The 18870-nt window shown below is 38.1% G+C and overlaps 1 protein-coding gene across 1 annotated transcript; it reads left to right on the forward strand.

Moving 5' to 3' along the window:
* The first annotated feature begins 155 nt into the window (after window positions 1–155).
* LOC139981056 (post-GPI attachment to proteins factor 6-like) lies at window positions 156–17939 on the forward strand. Its single transcript, XM_071993198.1, has 12 exons — window positions 156–313; window positions 3048–3210; window positions 4956–5169; window positions 7296–7429; window positions 9066–9349; window positions 10133–10446; window positions 11098–11285; window positions 12187–12332; window positions 13055–13233; window positions 14513–14666; window positions 15569–15669; window positions 17021–17939. The coding sequence occupies exons 1-12, from the start codon at window positions 244–246 to the stop codon at window positions 17327–17329; spliced, it is 2256 nt and encodes a 751-aa protein (XP_071849299.1). The 5' UTR covers window positions 156–243; the 3' UTR covers window positions 17330–17939.
* The last annotated feature ends 931 nt before the right edge of the window (window positions 17940–18870 follow it).

An 18870-nucleotide genomic window follows, 5' to 3' on the forward strand; every position in this document is an offset into this window, starting at 1 on the left:
ATAAAGTTATATTTTTGGAAAACAAATCCTCCAAATTAGCTATCCAATAACCTGGAATACCTCATGGCAGGACCACTTTAAGACAATGAAAGACACTGTCAAATACAGTATGTATATACATGTAGGAAGAACAACATTAAGTTCAGACTGCCTCCCGTGAAGTTCACGTAAACAGTACCACTAGAGCTTCTCACACAGTCACTCTCACAGCTCGCAACAATACTAGTCACTACAACTTTCAAGATGGAAACGGAAAGGCTGATAATCGTTCTGGGAATTTTCCAACACTTTCTTGTGGCTGAAACTTTTACAGGTTCGTTACTCGCGTAAAATGTAACAAAGGCAGCAATTTACACTGCCGTACCGGACAAACGTGAATGAACGGAGGTTTTATTAATTAACAGAGATTGAAATTATGTGTAACTTGTAACAGTGATCGGTTTTCGCGTAACTACTACCCACTACATTCTCTGTACATAGTGTTCCGTAACATTCTTGCTACGTTCATGGGTTTACGTTAACTAACTGCGCGTGTTATAATATAAGTAATATAGGCTAGGCCTAGTTGCATTGATAGGTAGGCCTCCTATAGGTGCCGTGTTTTTTAGTCAAATAGTATTATTTACATAGTTGTAATTTGACACAATTTCAAGGATTATTCCACCCATTAGCAGAATTATACCGGAAACTTAAGGTCATGGAGTCTATCGTTAAAAGGTCTAGATGGTCTGTCACTTCAGCAGTCAGTCTTTGATCAGAGAGTCTCAACATGGCTTTTGTCAAAAAAGGTCTTGTCTCACTAATATCCTTGAGTTTATGGAAGATGTAACAAGTTCACTTAATAGGCAGAGGTCTGTAGATGTTGTGTTCCTGGATTTCCAGAAGGCCTTTGATAAAGTTCCCCACCAGCGTCTTTTACTTAGGCTGAAGAGCATGGGTGTCATAGGGAATTAACTGTCTTGGATCGGGAATTGGCTTGGTAATAGGGAACAGGGGGTGGTACTTAAAGGCTGTGCTTCTTCTTGGCAGAACGTTACTAGTGGGGTTCCACAAGGGTCTGTATTAGGTCCCTTGTTGTTTGTTGCCTATATAAATGACATCGACGGAGATATTTTGTGTAAAGCTAAGAAGTTTGCTGATGACACCAAATTGTATTCTGAGGTCTCTTCCAAAAGCGATTCTGAGAAATTTCAAGCGGATTTGGATAAGATTTTTTCCTGGTCTCAGGGGTGGCAAATGCTTTTTAATATTGATAAATGTAAGGTAATGCACATTGGTAGTAGTAACCAAAAGTTTACATACAATCTTAATGGTGTGGAGTTACAGGAGGTCTCTGTTGAAAGACACCTAGGTATCTACATTGACTCATCTCTGCAAACTTCTAAACATTGTCTTGAAGCTGCTAAAAGAGGTAATAGGGTTTTAGGTATGATCAAGAGGAACTTCAGATTTCTGAAAGAGGACATCGTAGTTAGGCTTTATAAGCAGTTGTTTAGGCCTCATCTGGAGTATGCTGTGCAGGCTTGGAACCCTTACTTTGCTAAGGATAAGGAAGTACTTGAAAAGGTCCAGAGGAAGGCTACTAGGATGATTAGTTCCTTAAAGGGGGTTCCTTATTGTAGGCGGTACAACTGTTGAATCTCACCACACTGGAGCTTAGGAGGTTACGTGGGGACTTGATCCAGGTTTTCAAGATTGTGTATGGTTTCGACAATTTATCCTTTACCGACTTTTTCTTGTTTGCTAACAGTAGTTGTACTAGAGGTCATTGTCTTAAACTCCAAAAGTCACATAGTAGGATTAATATTCGGCTTAACTTTTTTTCTAATAGGGTTGTGAATGAGTGGAATGGTTTGCCTGAGAAAGTTGTACTTGCAAGTAGTGTGAATGGGTTTAAGAATGCTTTGGACAAGCACTTTAAGCATTGTAATCGGGTCTGAGTGTCTGTGTCTTCAGTTTTTTTCTCTCTCTATAGGGTCCTTGATGGGGACTTAAGTGTCCCTCCTGATCCTTTTTTCTACTAAACTAAACTAAACTAACTTATAATTAATGTATCGCGAAACTGGGGAATTTTTCCTTGCTTTGAACAGTTTGACTCCCAACTTTCACAGACACAAGCATAGGCCTAATTCTTTCTATTTCTGGAGGAATCTGGTCAACCCATGATGAAATCATATAGCTGAATTGATAGAACTAAATCATAAGCAAAAGCAGCAAGACCGTTGTCACCATTATCTTTTAAAATAACATTAATGCCCTTACTACTGTAATACTATTAATAGTTTACTGTATACCATCATACATGTAGTTGTCCATATTATGTGACAATCTAGCCTCCTTTTGCCCATTCACATGTTAAATAAATCTTATACTTATATGCCCAGGGCCCTAAGCCTTTATGAACAACAGGTAGGACTAGTGGCTTAACCCACATTTTGGAGGCCGAATTGCAACATAAACTGAATCCTGCTTAAGTGCCATACTCTTAAAGTTAAAGTTCAGTTTAATAGTAGAAAGAAAGAATCAAGAAGAGGGACAAATAGGCCTAGGCTTATGTTAGACCCTAAGTTCAAGGTAGTCAGTATAGGCCCCAAATTATAGCATGCTATAATTGCTAGAAGTTTTCCCAAAAAATGGTTGAGAGTGCATCAGGTTGGTCGGTTTTCATGTCCAGGCTCAATCTTGGGTGACTTTTCTTACAAAGTATCCCTTTAAGAGTGTGTCCAGACAAAAGTTCATTCTCATTTTATAGGCAGACTTTTCTGGGGGTTTTATAGCCTGATCTTAATTCTCATTATCATCATCACATAACGGTAGACCGTCCCTCACTGTGTAAGTTGTCTCTGTCAGTACAGGTAGATACAATAGCCTTCAATGTGTCGTTTTTTTTTCATTAACCGGCTGTCAAACTTTCAGATTGGATGACGTTAACAAATTATTAGCTGGTACACGTTTTTAACCCTATCGTGTCGAATGAACCTACGACTGAAACAAGTAAACACATGTCGTTAAAAATGATTATGCTTCTCTTTTTTTTCTCGATATAGTCGATTTCGGAGAGCAGTACAACTCCCTCTTGTATGTTTCGGAGTATGAGAACTACGGGAGCATCAGTCTCTTCCGTTTCCATATACCGGAGGCGGTCGAGGAGGCATGCTGGAGCTTCATGATGAACAAGACTGCATCATGTCCAGACCGAGATATCTACATGTAAGAATATAATATCTCCCAAGTTCTCGGATGTTCTGGTTTCCTTTTATGTTATTAAAAGTATTTTCTTAGCCTCCTCATTGTCCTCATCCCCCTCCCTCCCTCCCCCCCCCCCCTTATGAGAAAAAAATAAGTATAATGCGTCTGGGCTGTGGAGTTTACACGGTTGTAGTTGCAAAATTATTTCTGCCAAAGTTATCATCTAATTCAACCCAAGAAGATCTGAATGCCACACCAACTTAGCTTTTCTTTTCAACTGCACAAAATACAAAGAAGTGATATATATATGTGATAAATCAATGTCACATGTAAACCTATAGAAGAAATTCCTTAATGGCAAGATGCCAGGTCATTTGAACTTTACCATTCAGAGACTTGAGTCAATTTCCAGCAAAAAAGTCCTAAAATCAGGACTGGAGTTAAGTCCCTAGCTCGAGTCATCGGTCATTCGTCCTAAGCTGTGTATTAAACGTTATAGATGTATTGCCATACTTCAGTGATTAGTTTATACTTTTGAATGAAATATTCCAGAATCATCATCTTTGATTAAAATCATAAATACTGTATATCTTGGAAAACAGAACAGAAAAATATCAATTGAATTCATAAAACAGATTACTCTTTGGGATGAAATTTGTATTAAGGAGCTCAATTTCTGATATTGGTGTTCAGGGCATTGAAGTATGGTATGCCCGAATATCTTCACGACCTTATCCAAGAGCAAACAACGGATAGACCTACTCGTTCCCAATACCTCTATCAACTTACTGTTCCTGTGACACGCACGAGAACCTTTGGTGATCGCAGTTTCTGCTATTCCGGCCCCGCACTTATGGAATTCGCTGCCAGTCCATCTGCGGGAAATTGATTCACTTGAACAATTCAAACATGCTATTTAAACTTACTTATTTTCTAAATGCTACACACATCTGTAAAGCGCATTGAGCAACCTTTAGGTTGGATTCTGCGCTATATAAGACTGATTATTATTATTATTATTAATTGTTTCGATGCCCCCATCTTCTCTGTGACTGCTTCCAAGTATTGCATCTAGTTACATCATTGTAGTCTAGTTTTCAGTGTTCAGTGTCAGAGCAGATCAGTGATAAAACCAGAACATTATCATCCATTGGGGGGGTGGGGGTCCACTGACTTGGGATCCATGCCTTCGTCCCATGTCCATCGACAGTCAATGAAAATGTTCCGTCGGGAGATTTTTTCCAAAAGTATTTACTAACATTTTGTAAGCCTGCACTTAGACCTAATTGAAGCCCTAATTTATAGTCTAAACTACGCCCTGGAATGCACCACTTGATTCATGCCACCCCACCCCCCCCTTCCCTCACCTATTTCAAATGTTTCAAATTTCATTTGCATTTATTAGCATAACTTTGCATTTATAAATAACTATGTAGACCTAATTTATAGTCTGAAGATGCTTCAGAATGTGCCATTTCATGTCTAATATCTGAAACTTTCGACTGAGGGGGGGGGGGGCATTGGCAGAAAAAACCTCTAGCCCTTCTACATTGGAGTCACATTCAAGGAACCCACAGTCCCACCACACCTAATATAATTTATAAAATTTATTAGCCACTTATAGCCATGAAGGTTCATGCAATCATGCTCATAACAAACTCAGACATTGAAATTTCTAATTTGGTCCTCCTCCTCCCCCCCTCCCCCTCTTCCCTATTTGAAATCCTCTCAACTTTTTTTTCTTGTCTACTATCTTCACTCTTCAGATCGCTACATCTTGGTGGCCTGCCAATTGTCAATCCTTACAACACATCTTTTCCGGACAGTACCGAGTTGAGGCACGCTAGCGGTTACAACGTTACATTCAATACGTCCAGCACTCAGCTACTTCCCAAGGTCTCTGTACATGGTCCTCAGCCTGGGGACTGGTTCATTATTGCATACAGGTTAAAGGAAGACATGGACAAAATTGATCAGAAGGCAAGTGACCGACCTAAACAGATTGACAATGGGAGAAAATGTGTTCTTTTCCGAATCTTTTCCCGAAGTCTAGTCATGGCTGTTTGAAGGAGAGAAGGGGTGTGGGTGTAACTTACTTTCACCAGATAAGCTCTTTTTGGAAAATCAAGTTAGTGGTCTGAGTTATAGTCATGGCTATGTTCCCCAAACTTTACATCCTAGTATAATCTCCTTAATGATTTTTCAAAGCCTAAAGCATCATGTATGTTTGTATGTATTTTAGCTCCTCCTGCAAGCAGGAACTCGCGAAGAAGCCTCATTGGCTTATCAAAGCCACAGGCTGACCGAAATCAGTCTCTTACATTCATATTTAACGTCCATGATGATGAATTGTCCATTGTCAACAACTCTGTAACTGGACGACATACATTAATCTGCGAGTTACTCGAACCTGGGACCTTATGATTGGAAGGCACCGGCGTTAACCACTGAGCCAGCACTCCACTCATCACTCCATCATGGGTACAGTGAAAGCAGAACTTACAAACCTTGCCCTTCACTTTGTTCTGACCCATAGACATCGTGGTCTGAAAAGAATTTTGATCAAATTTTAGTGGCCACTTTCCCATTATCCTGTCCCTTCTTCATCCCACCACCCTAATATCCCATCTCACTGAATTACTATAAAATCTTACTTTTAACTTCTTGCCTCAAGGATTTTCATAGCATAGAAGTTTTTCATAGAAGTTGTCATAGAAGTTTGCCATAGACATTATTCATAGAAGTTTTTTACATATAAGGTTTTCATAGAAGTTTTTTACATATAAGGTTTTCATAGAAGTTTCCCATAGAAGTTTTTGGTTCCTTGCTAAAAGCAAAGGAACCTATGTATTCAGGTTGGCGTGTGTGTGTGTGTATGTGTGTGTGTGTGTGACGCTTTAGCTTGTAAGCACGATAACTCAACAAGGGATTGACTGATTATGATCAAACTTGGTGGGTGGGTGGCCCATAGTGAGTAGATGAACCCTATTGTTTTTGGTGCCCACAAAGGTCACCAAAGGTCAGTTATGGTCCAAAAACCCAAAATACTAAAACTGCAATAACTCCCAGTGCCAATGTGCGACAAGGTTGATATTTTGGGACAAGTTGTGAACTGGTTAGGGGAACATTTTGAAACTTAACGGTCATGTGATCCAAGGTCACCAAAGGTCAATTAATGATAAAAAAACTAGTATTTTTGTGATAACTTGAGAAGGAACTGTCCGTTAAGGTTGGGAGTTGCTTCAATGTAATCCAGTTGTCAACCCGCATCTGGGTGACCCTGACCTCCATTTGACCTCTGGTGACCTTTTCGTGTTTTGGGGATTTTTACAGTTTCGTTGCTATTTTCAGATATCAAAGGTACCTTCTGATCATAAATGTCAATAGGTTGACCCCAGTGTGACCTTTGTGTGCAAAGTTATACGAGGTCAAAGTTAAAAAATATTAATGAGGTCACGGGTCAAACGTGAAAAACTCCCAAGTTGCAATAACTTGGCTACTATTTATTGGAATTTTGGTATGATGATATTGGTAGATAGTCTCCACACACTGATGTGTGTTGCAATTGATATCATGCATGTTTATAAGGGGGGGGGGGCCTAGCATTATTTCGTTATGAAAAGTTTGTATGCACAATAACTCAACAAGGGAATGACCAATCATTACCATACTTGGTGAGTGGGTGGCCCATAGTAAGTAGATTAATCCTGTTGATTTTGGTGCTCATTTCATGAATATTAATGAGGTCATGGGGTCAAACGTGAAATACTCGAAATTGCAATTACTTGGCTACTATTACTAGTCGGAATTTCGTCAAACTTGGTACGATGATAATGGTAGATAGTCTTCACACACTGATGTGTGTTGCAATTGATATCAGGGCTTAGCATTACTTTGGCAACAAAAGTTTGTGAGCATAAATTACTGTTGTTGTATTAGGGCTTTGTTAGAAATTTCCCTATGAATGGAACTAATGAACAGCAGCAAGGAACCATGAAATGTTTTTATTCTGGTTCATAGAAGGTTTCCATAGCAGTTTGTCATAGAATAATCAAGTCTGATATTTACTGATCATATACTTTTTATTTGTCTCGTGTAATCTGCAGGGTCTGGGCAAAGATTGCCGATACACTATACAACCCACTCTGGTGTACAGTCAAGTTTTGGATATCCCGTTACTGAGTGAACTCTCTCATAATGCTTACGAATTACCAGAGGGTGCAGACTATGCACTATTCAGGTACCTTTTTTTTAAAACCCTTGGAGGATTCTTTGATATATTTTTGCTCATACCAAACATGTACAATCTTTTTCTGCCAATTTGTAGGGACGAATTAATCTTGTAGATTCAGGTTGTATGTGGTCCATTTCCTATTCTTTTCTTGTTTTTTTCATAATTAGTTATGATAATGATTATTGTTGGGGTGGAAAAGTCTTTAAAGTGGAATATCACAGTGTTTGAAAGGAACGAAGGCTAAATAATAGATTCAATTCACTATGAACCAGTTATAAAAATTTGAAATCATGCAATTATATCGAGAACACGGCTGCTTTGGTCTCCGGTCACTGAACCATGTGGTTGTGCTTTTCTTGACTCTTGCATTTCTGAAACCCTTTTCATTTCCAGTTGTCTTTGCTACAATAGGTTTGTCTTGTTCATTCAGTCCAAGCGCTTTGAGGTCCTTCAGTCTTTGTGGCAATCCTCTATTTTCGATGTACAGAAACATACCTGAAATATCTACCTATGATACCTCACAATATCTCATACACTGAGCAGATTTACTGACAGTATTTATTGTTCTGCTCTGAAGATATTCAATGCGCACCAAAACCGTTAAATAAATTTTATACTAAAATATTTTAATATTTTATGTACAATTACATACTTTGTAGACTTTATATTGGATATGAGGGCATTTATATATTTTTGTACGCTTTAATATTTTGTCTGTACATTTTATATTTTTGTTCATCTCATATTGTGAGTACATTTTCATATTTTTGTTCACTTTGTTGGAACGTTTTCATATCTATGTATATTATATTACGTCTTATACTGTATGTTGTTTACAATTTTTAATGTTTTGAGCTCTTGTTATCAACCAATTTCCATTGTATTTTTATATGATTGGCTGCCTACCTACCTACCTACCTACCTATCTACCTACCTATCTATCTATCTACCTACCTATCTACCTACCTATCTACCTACATCAGTAGTATTGAGGTTCTGCAGCTTTGCTGCTCCAGTTATTTGTCATTCCATACACATAACAAATTACTCTGATCAGCTCTGTGTGTGCAGTTATTTGTCATACCATACACATAACAAATTACTCTGATCAGCTCTATGTGTGGGAATGTCAGCGATGTTGATTTTACACATGGTTCAATGAATTATTGCTCTAAAGACAGAAACACTGATGGTTATATATGCTCTTGTCATTAAACAATTGTATCTCATAATATATCTCAATATATCTCCCCCCCAAAAATAGCCTGAGTGCCTACTCAGGCCTTATTTCATTAATATCCTTTCACAGTCATCATCCAAAACCACAGCTCCCCACGATATTGTAACAATTTATAGATAACGATCATATGTAACAAATTCATTCAGCGTTGTTCTTTCCTTTGATTTGGGAGACTGAATTGATTATTCTCGGGCAGATTTAATCTGCGACATGGAATCATTGATAATGATGGCGTATAGGCATGTTGCAGATGGACTAGGTGAAAAGTGCCCTGGAATATTTCTCATATTACATGTTTAGTCATAAGCTTTTAAGTAAGACTCTAATTTGAATCCATGTACATTGTTGATATTGTTTTCATCCTGTTCTGTTATTTTGCACCCGGTCTTCTTAACTACGTAGATACCAGACCAAATTGACAACTTCGCTCATAGATTTCCAAGTAAGCCAGTGTTCCGGCCAACTACAGAATAAGACCCTTCATGGGCAATGTCCTCTGAACATATCGTTGGGTGCAGGGAGCATCCCCATAACTCAGCCCCCTCACAGCTGTGATGAGGGAGAAAAAAGCTGTCAAATAACCGTAGACAGTGCTCTCAGGGGCACTTGGTACTATTTAAAAATCGAGAAAGCCATCTCTGAAGATATCAAAGACTTCAAGTTTGTTATAACAGTTGAGGAAGAAGGTAAGTTTTGAAGTTTTTGAGGATATGGAAGTTCTATTAAAGGAATAACCAAGGGCAGGGATTAAAGACAATTTTTATTATTGAAAGACAATTTATATTATTCAGTAACCTCAAACTCTCTTTTATTTAATTATTAAGTTAACCCCTTCCTGTTTGACTGACTACACTCACTTGAAAATCTGCTCCTAAAGCCTCACCACAATACACAGCGGGCCGCCATTAATTACGTAATACGCTTGAAATTTCGTATTGAGTTACCATCTGGACAAATATTGGTCGTGCACCTTTTAGTTTTTGTCTCAAAATATCTGTTCTTGTAGTTGTGAGGAGGAAGTTAAGCCTGTTGCTTGCATTCGTAATTTCGTATAAACCCAGTAAGTTGAGCAATAACTGATGTTTTTATTATCCTAAGGACGTCTGTAAAACCTTGTTTGAAACAATACTTATTGTATCTTAGTACCAGCCCTTTTTTAGCACTTTCATAGCAGATGAACCACATTTTATATTGCACCTCAGAATTTGGACTACAGGTTGCTATTGTCAACGGTTGAATCGGCTAGGGTCCGACGAACATCCATAAATTTACATATTGCTGTAAATATCTTTGTAAGTGAACCGTGAGGGAAGGGAAATAATTCTTGTATGTAAATTCCATAAAACAAAGAATGGCAGGCTGCCTTGAATTGGTATTAAATTGTGAACATAAAGTTACTAAGCAACGTCCCTACCTACATCTGCCCAAGGCTTTTACCTATTTCCCCTCTATTCACCTCCCCCATAAAGATTGCACTAACAGCCGTTCACCTGCAACTTATGCCATCGGAGACCCCGAAGAGAGGCAAGTGGATTCTAACCAGGAGGATGACACTCTCACAATTTATGAGGATCTCTCGGACACTGACTGTGCTCCACTCTACCATCTCGTCTCTGTGAAGACCGCTTCAAGCTCAGCCAAGAAATTTGTGAAGAGGACAGAAAATGAGACTGATGTGTTCCCAGTGAAATCCCAGCAACCCATAGTCATGACCTTTGACCTAGACCCCATTGAAGACGTCGGTGGACTGTTTATAGTGGAGGTCAATGCGTCCACACTTCCGGTGAGTAAACATGTCGGCATCGTGTAACAGTTATCTGTAAGCATGCTCGCCCTTCGAGTAGATTTGTACTCGATCGTACTCTGAAATTTTTAAGAAATTTAGAATGGATAGTATAGTGTCAGATTGGGTACCCATACTCATGCTTAGAGCCATGTATTCATCATTGTACTCACACCCAAAGGGGAATTCTATTTGTAGTCGTACTCACGCTTAGAGACATCTACTCATTCTTGTACTCACACCCACAGGGGACTCCTATATTTACTCGTACTCATGCTATTCTGTATAATCCTACAACAAGTCTGGTATGTTGTTGTTAGCTTCATCAAAATATGAATGTTAGAAACTAACTTGATACTTAAAGTTCTGGTGAAGACTCTGCAATATTTATTTTGTGATTCAGAAATGACATCGTATACAGCTGGTTCTTATTGGTGTGGGGGGGGGGGTTGTTTGTTCAAACCGAAGAGAAAGTATTAGAAAGAATTAAGAAATGTGTACATTCTCAAATGGAAGGGACATCGGTTAATGTTTGTGAATGTTGGCAACTTAACCAGTTGCTTGTGCGCATCAGGTAAAGATCGACAACATTAATGCAATAAGCTGCGATAATAACTTGCCATTTGCTTCCGATTTTACTTTCTTTCCCAGAATCCGTTAGTCTCGTTCTGCTTGCAAAAGATGGGTCCTGCCATCAAAGATAACGTCAAGTTTCACTGCGACAAGGATCGCCTCATTCAAAGCGATCTCTCTTCCCGCAAGAGGGAGCGTTGGATCATGCCATTTCCGGTCGTCGGTACTCTGTACTTAACGCTTCAAATGGAATGCTTTAATGATTCGTGAGCCATTTTATTTTTTTTATGATCATTAATTATCAATGCTGTAGTCTTCTCAGAATGAAACAATTCAGTAAAATCATTGTATAAAGTTGGAATTGATGCCCTCAGTGTCCCTTTGTCATGAATGTTTTTGGGCTGTATGGTGCACATGTTCTTCTGTAGATCTGCTTTGTAGCACTGTGTTTGTATATTATGTTGTTGCCAGATATATTCAGGAAATTCCACCAAAAAAATTCAGTTCTTTGTAAATGGAACATTCTTACAAGATTGGGCGCTTGAATTAATCTCAAATTTGGTCCAAACATTTTGAAACTTGTTCATATCCTCAACTAGCATGTGTTGCTTTTCATGGCCTTGCAGGCTTTTAAACAGAACTTCCATTGTGTGAAAATACTTGTTTTCAAGTGATTTGGGATTAATGTTTGAATCTTGTAAGGTGTATAGTTTCATGGACATCTCTGCATAGTTCAGAGTTGATCACCACGGCAACCCATGCATAACTTAATCCCTAGGCCGAACCAGTTTGGATTCTAAGTTTCCTATATTATATAATACCTGTAGAAAATTTATGTACTTGTCAAAAATAAAAATGAATATTTTACTCAAGGTAAAGATTAACCTTGGCTTATGTATACATCCTATCCTTTATTTTGAAGTTGGTCACAAGTTGCTCTTGTAATTATAGTAGGCTACATTCTTCTAAAAAAAAATTAAAAAAATAATAAACAAGGTAAAAATAATTTGGGGCATATTGTGCCTTTAGTAAAATAAAAATACATATATGGAACACTAGTAACTTCAAAAAAGATTTGTTAGCAAGTGGAAATTTATGATTATGGAATTGCTCCAACCATCAATCACACAATATTCCATTCATGTTTGTGGCAATTTTCTTTCTTAGAAATCCAACTGAGTGTGGTGAAGAGGCAGAGATTATTGTGAATTTATCGTTGGATCAGCAGTGTATTGGAGGCTGTGGAAAGAATGGCCTGTGCTCGGTCCGGTACAGGGCAGGCATACAATTCTTCTATTGTCGTTGTTACTATGGTAAGCACCAGCCAATAAAATGTGGTTGTTTTCTTTTGCTCTTTATTTTGTTCTAATCCACCCAGCCACATATAAAGGCCAGACCAAAAAGGATATCTAACGGAATAAATGTTCTTGCCACCCACGTTCCCTTTACCCTCCAACAAATCCCTCCACTCCATCTCTTCCCCCACAGATTTGACACCAGGTAGTTCTCCTTTAACTTTGAAGTGATACATACTCCAGTGTCTCAGAATTGATTGCTTAATAAAAAATGTTGGAAATTTTCTGCTAATTTAGGTTTAAAGATCTGCAATCTACTCCCTGGCAAAAATGGAACCTCAACCGGACAAAATACATTACATTCAACCGGCCGTATCTGGACGGTGTTTTCGACTCGCAGCGTAGAATATTTCTCTTACGATTTTCTCTTTACTCAGCCCGTCACCGTAAATTATAATTAGGTCCTCGTTAGGATAATTATTTCCAGCGACCAATCCCTGTCAAGTAAAACATTTTTGATATCGTGATACTCGTTTAATGCATGCAAATTAAAGCAAATCGAGGGACCTGAGGTATGGACACATCTATTGTGTTTCTCATGTTGAACATGTACATAGCGTATAAAGGAATGAAGTTAGTTTAAGACTGCGAGTTAAACCGTTCAGTTTGTTTCTATGTCACTGCTGGTCATCATCAATATTAGTTTTACCAATCAAGAGATCATTTGTGTCTGTTGCTAGGTTATACAGGCTTTGCCTGCACCGACAGTTCGGAGGCCTGGGCGAGGAGTTATTATCTGGTACAAGTACTGTTGTTGACCCTGAGTAACGTTGTGTTCCTGGTGGCTACCATCTTTGCCATCTACAGATATCACTTTGCAGAGTCAGTGTCATATTTTGCCACCACAGTCTTTTCAACGGTGAGTACAGATTGTTCCCGTGACAGGGATTTGAAAGACTTCTCTGGGCTTTTTTCTTCTTTTTTTGGGGTAATGTCTTTTTGTCTTATTTTGAGACGTTGTATGATAATACATGATCTCTGTCGTAAGATTATGCCCTAGACTTATGAGTAATCTTTCTGCTTTGAGGGGTTGACAGCCTGCGTGGTATGCCTTAAGGTCATCAAAGAGTTTTAGTGAAAAATCCAATCCTAGGAAAAGTTTCTATTACCATGTTTTCAACTATATGGCATTCTCCAGGGTTGTGAAATATTCCCCCCACGTCTTTGTGTTCAGGTCAATGACACCATTTGATAAAAAAAAAGCCCCATCTCCACTCAATTCAATCGCAAATGGGATGTAATCTTCACATCTACATATGGTGTATGTCCTTTTCACTTAATGTTGAGTTGTTACATCCTCCCACTCTACGAAACACCGGCAAAATTTCATTCATATCAAAAATGCAACCAGTTGAAACCATTTCCAATTTTAATAAACTTTACTTAAGTCTGCAAACCTTTAAAGGTTCTCACATGAGTAATGTCACATGTTATCATTCGCTAAAAATTGAAAACTGCATGATATGATTGTAAAAACCCAAAAAAGCCTATTGTTATCTCCACTTGCTGGATTTGGTTATATTGTCAATCTTCATGATGCAGCCCTGGGATGAGTGTGTCTGTAGCATTGTTTTGTCTTATCGAGTTCTGATTTTCACGAAAGTGGTAATTTTTTCTTCACTCCTCTCTCACCTCACTCCATTCTACATTCAGAAGAGAGAGGAAGTGGAGATTGACCCTGAATAAAGGTCAATAGGGGCACGGTGCTAACACGTTACCCACTCTTTTAGGCTACATAGATTGGAGTGCATGTGTACAATGGAGACCAAAGTTATTATCATGGTTCGTAAATACCCAAACCAGTTAGTTTTGGGGGGAACCTTTTCAGGTACTCTTGTATTAATGACCAGTTGTTGGAGAACAGCGCGTACACGTAACATCACACGCAGTAAGACCGATCAGTGACCACCCCGCTGGCACCCAACATGTGTATTACAGAGTATTGCAGGCCTGGACCTTATATCACTGGTTGAGCAGGGGGTGAGGGGGGGGGGGAACCCGGGAAAGAATGATCATGTGACACCTGAATTTTGACCATTTGACTTGGGTCGTTTCTTAGGGACTGTTTATAGGGGCAGTATGCTAAAAATGAGTTTGCCAATTAAATTATTTTTCTGTTTTTGCTGTTATCATTTCAGCTGTACCATGCCTGTGACTCTAGCAGGGCCTGCGTGATGGACTATAGCACACTCCAGTTCTGCGATTTCTACTCTTCCTTCATGTCCGTATTCCTCACTCTGATAGCCATGGCGAAGCTGAACCCTACTCTGAAATCTACCGTCCATATGATAGGTATTTACTATACCACAGATCATCAAATTAATTATGAAATATTCATGATGTGATCATCATTGTTTATCAGAGTAGCAATGAACAAGTGGATGGGGGGCACTGCATGAATCAACGAATCCTAAGCGTAGATCGGTTGTGCCTCCGGGCCAATGCTCTTTCGATAAACAAAGCCATCTGGTCGGGGAAGAGAAAACCCAACTTATTCAACATCAAAAGATGATGCATCTCGAGACACATTTGACACATATTGTCCAAAAAAAAGATGATACGGAATGTGTTCCATTTAATCTTCTCTTTATGTCTGAAAGGATTTTTTTTTTATTGGTCTGTATGCTTTCAGAATAAGCTGTCTGTGTATGCAATGTGCATACTCCAGCTATCGAAATGTTAAAATTTATCAGCCTTCAGTTTGTGCCGTAACAGAGGCAAAACATCCTAAGAACTGAACCAAAATGTTAAACATGGAAATGTATCTTTCTTTGAAGTTAACACTGGTTTTCATAAAGTATATATATCCTCGTGAAATCTCACCAGCTGCTTCATTACAACCATACTTTTCATCAGTAAATGTCTGAAAAATTAGTCATTGTGTGAGGAATTGAAAAATAAAATAAACAAAAATAAAAAGACTGCTGGTTAAGTTTCAAGTAAGTAAGTAAGCCAGTCTGAAAATCCTCTACATTCTATATCCAGATAAAGCTTGCAATTGAACAATTTGAAAGAAAATAAGTTACGTTGTCAAAAGTGGACAATTTTCAAACATTTTCGACAGAAACCTTACATTTCCATACTAGTAATGCAAGAAAACAGCTATACTCAACAGTACCAAAGGTCAGGAATTAACTTCTCAGCACTACGTTGATTTTTACTGGGTTTTTTTCTTCTCCCGTTTCCTTTCGCAGGTGCCTTTTTCTGTGCCTTTGCGGCTCAGTACGATCGTTTCAGCCTCTGGGCCATCCTCGTTCCTGTTTTGTCTGGTCTAGCGGTTATGTCAGTCTCGTGGGTAAGATATTATCATACTGCTGTATTGGGGAAAAAACATTTAGCTTTTGACAATATTCCAGCCTTTCTCACTCACTCAAAATATTCATTTAATTTTTTGAATTTTTTTTCTCTGTTTCATGATTTTCTAAGGAAAACAGATGTAAACTATGTATTTTTTTCTTCTTAATATGGTAATTTATATTTTTCAAGCTGATGGTCATTTCCAGTCAGTGGATTACAGAAGTTGATAGGCATTTAATAAGTTTGTACCGAAGCCATTCACCAAAGCTAAGCTGTAGTTACTTTTCGTGGAATCATCGACTTTTGCGTTTTGAGAAGGCGATCATTCATCAGAGAATGAAAATGGTGTTTCTAACCTTAAAAGTGAAATGATGGGAAATTGCAAACAGATTTCTGAAGATTGTCATTACTTGGTTTTTTTTTCATCTTTATTAATTTTTGAAGTCAAACCCTTGGACAAAAAAATGTTGTTCTAAATTAACATAAGGTTGGAGTAGTAAAGGATAAAAAAGGAAAACCAAGGTTTGCCAGATGTGAAGTTACCACTCACAGTGTACCACAGCATGTGAAGGATAAAAGATTAACGAAACTATTAAGTGAAGTAGAAAGAAGCGTAGCTTTACGGTACCAAGATTCAGTGCAAATTTACAGTTCGTGTTGTGTCACCGTGAATACATTTAACCACAAATATTATCAGAAGCTTGTGAACATCTCGAGTAGAGAAAAATGTTCGAGAGTGCTTAAATTGTTTTGTAAGTGTCTGTATTATTTGCCCCTGTAAAACATTGTAGCGGTTCTTCAGAACAAAATGATGGTTCTTTTTTTATTCCTTTTTTATACTCATGCTTTTTTCCCTCTGTTTTGTACTATGATCCCATTTATGTTGTAGATACTGCCTCAGTTGCAGTTTCATGATAGTTTGTGTAATTAAGGAGTATTTTGAAGGGAGAAAAGGAATTGGACTGGTTGTATTTCTGAGATATTAGGATGCTAGGATTGCAGCCACTTTTATCACATCTAGCAATTTTGGTGTTATAGTCCCTGTAAAACATTGTATCGGTTCTTCGGAACAAATTGGATTTTTTTTTAGTTTTTTTTAAAATACTCACGCTCTTTTCCTCTGTTTTGTACTATGATTCCATTCATTTTGTAGATACAGCCTCAGTTGCAGTTTGAGATATTTTGTGTAATTTAGGAGTATTTTGAAAGGAAAAAGGATTGGATTGATTGTGTTTCTGAGATGTTAGACTTGTAGCTATATAAATCAAGGGATTAGAAATTCAACCATTTTTTCCTCATTTTCCAAAAAACAACAAAAAAACTGTCTATGGCATTGTCTTTCTTCGCAGGGACACAAGATGTACCAGCGTAAGCAACTTTACCCCTCCAAAAAACGTTGGATAATCTTCATAATTCCAGGGATAATTCTAGCTCTCATAGGCTTGATATTCACCTCAGCTCTGGAAACCGATGCCAACTATTTTATCATGCATAGCATCTGGCACATCTGCATGGGACTCAGTGCGCTGTTCCTCCTCCCGCCGAAACCGACGCAACTGAAGAGGCAGGACTCGGAAAGGGAGCTGTTGGACGTTAATTTAATACGAGGTCCAAACTCAGAGGAACCGGAACCCTATTCTTTCATGACTGGAGAGTGACTGCCTCAAGTTGGAGGTCATCTCGTCAAAGAAGTTTGTCAGAGAAGTTTGAATTGAAGAGTGACGTAGCTGATCTCTGCTGCAGGTTTTTGTAATATCTTGTGATTGAAAACGTGCATCACCTGTGAGTCCGAGGCGATATCATCTGGAGCACAGCTGGAACATTCACGTCAATTCTGAAAGTCTGTCGGTCCGTAGACACGATAAACTCTTTCATGTGTTCTGTATGTTGCTCGAACTCTCCACAAACAAGACTTGCAGTGTCTGTTAGTAGGGAGCTGGACCCACACCCAGGAATATAAACCTGTACTGGGGGATGGGGGGCAGGGTGGTCACACCCCCCTGTGCCTCAGCCTGGCTACGGGCCTGGAGTTGGGCCATTTGAAAAAATGCCACCTTCTGTAGTTACCAGTAGGAAAATAGAAGATTTAGTCCAGTTTTCTGTGGAGCAGATGACATAAGCAAAGCGAAAACCTTCTCCCTCTTTCAAGAGTTGAAAAAAAAATGTATGATTTTCAGTGTAATATATTAATGTTTACATAAACCCAAACTACGAGCAGTACTGAATATTATGTGGAAGTATGGATAGTGTTAAGTTAATGATTAAGAATTAAAAATGGGAACTTGTGATAAATTTAGAAAAATCCAATATTTTTTGGTCTGACAATGTAATTAAAATACAAGGTTGGATGAATAAATGTATTTTCCAATTTTTTTTTTTTTTTGTTTTTTTGTTTTTTTGTTTTTTTTTTTTGACTGACATACTGAGAGAAAAAATCTTTATCCATCTTCTTCTTCTTTTTTGTTGTTATTTTAATAACTGTGCAATAGCTTGATGAGTTGTACTATGAGAAACCTTATTTGAAGCCACAGTAGAAGTAGGAAGAGAGATCCAATGTTAACATCAATTAGCACTCTTCATTAAATACTATGATAGGATAGGAGTTACTCCCAGCAGGTGAAGGTGGGTTGTTGTTTTTGCTTTTTCTTTCATGGCGATGTTATTGCTGCCAAATATTTGAGAATTTTTCATCAAGGTCACTTTCTTTCAATCCATGCAGTAGCACTATGTGCTGAAATAAGTCATAAAATTGAGTTTATTGGAGTATCATCTAAAGTTAGGAATAGTTACAATTAAAAGACCAAATAGGGTCAAATATGAGGAATATAGTTGCACTTGTTAATGCGATAACATAATAATGCTGTAATAAATAATAGTGAAAATGTAACGTAGGGAGCAGAAAATGTCAAAAATAAGGGAAGTCATCTTTTCACTCGTTCTCTACTGTAGAGTAAGATTTGCTTGGTGTGACTATACGATATACATATATATTTAGCTTACCCTTTTCAAGTATTTTTTCCTTGTCTTTTATCTCAGAGTTAGCTCCAAAACTGCTAGAATGTAAAGAGTATGTTTTATGATAGATTAAGCAATTGTTCTCTCAGCCTTCAAACATAATGCTACACATTGCCATGCACTAGCATTCTTAAGCTAACACTCGACAATTGCATTGTTAGGGTTTTCAGAATTTTCAGGGTCC

The sequence above is a fragment of the Apostichopus japonicus genome, chromosome 2 (genome assembly GCF_037975245.1).
Source record: "Apostichopus japonicus isolate 1M-3 chromosome 2, ASM3797524v1, whole genome shotgun sequence".
NCBI classification, from domain to species: domain Eukaryota; kingdom Metazoa; phylum Echinodermata; class Holothuroidea; order Aspidochirotida; family Stichopodidae; genus Apostichopus; species Apostichopus japonicus.

Coding starts and splice junctions, on each gene's coding strand:
- LOC139981056 (XM_071993198.1), top strand. CDS start 244: ATGGAAACGGAAAGGCTGATAATCGTTCTGGGAATTTTCCAACACTTT. Junction 7,430..9,065: donor GCAGACTATGCACTATTCAG/GTACCTTTTTTT, acceptor TTAACTACGTAG/ATACCAGACCAAATTGACAA. Junction 10,447..11,097: donor TCAATGCGTCCACACTTCCG/GTGAGTAAACAT, acceptor TTTCTTTCCCAG/AATCCGTTAGTCTCGTTCTG.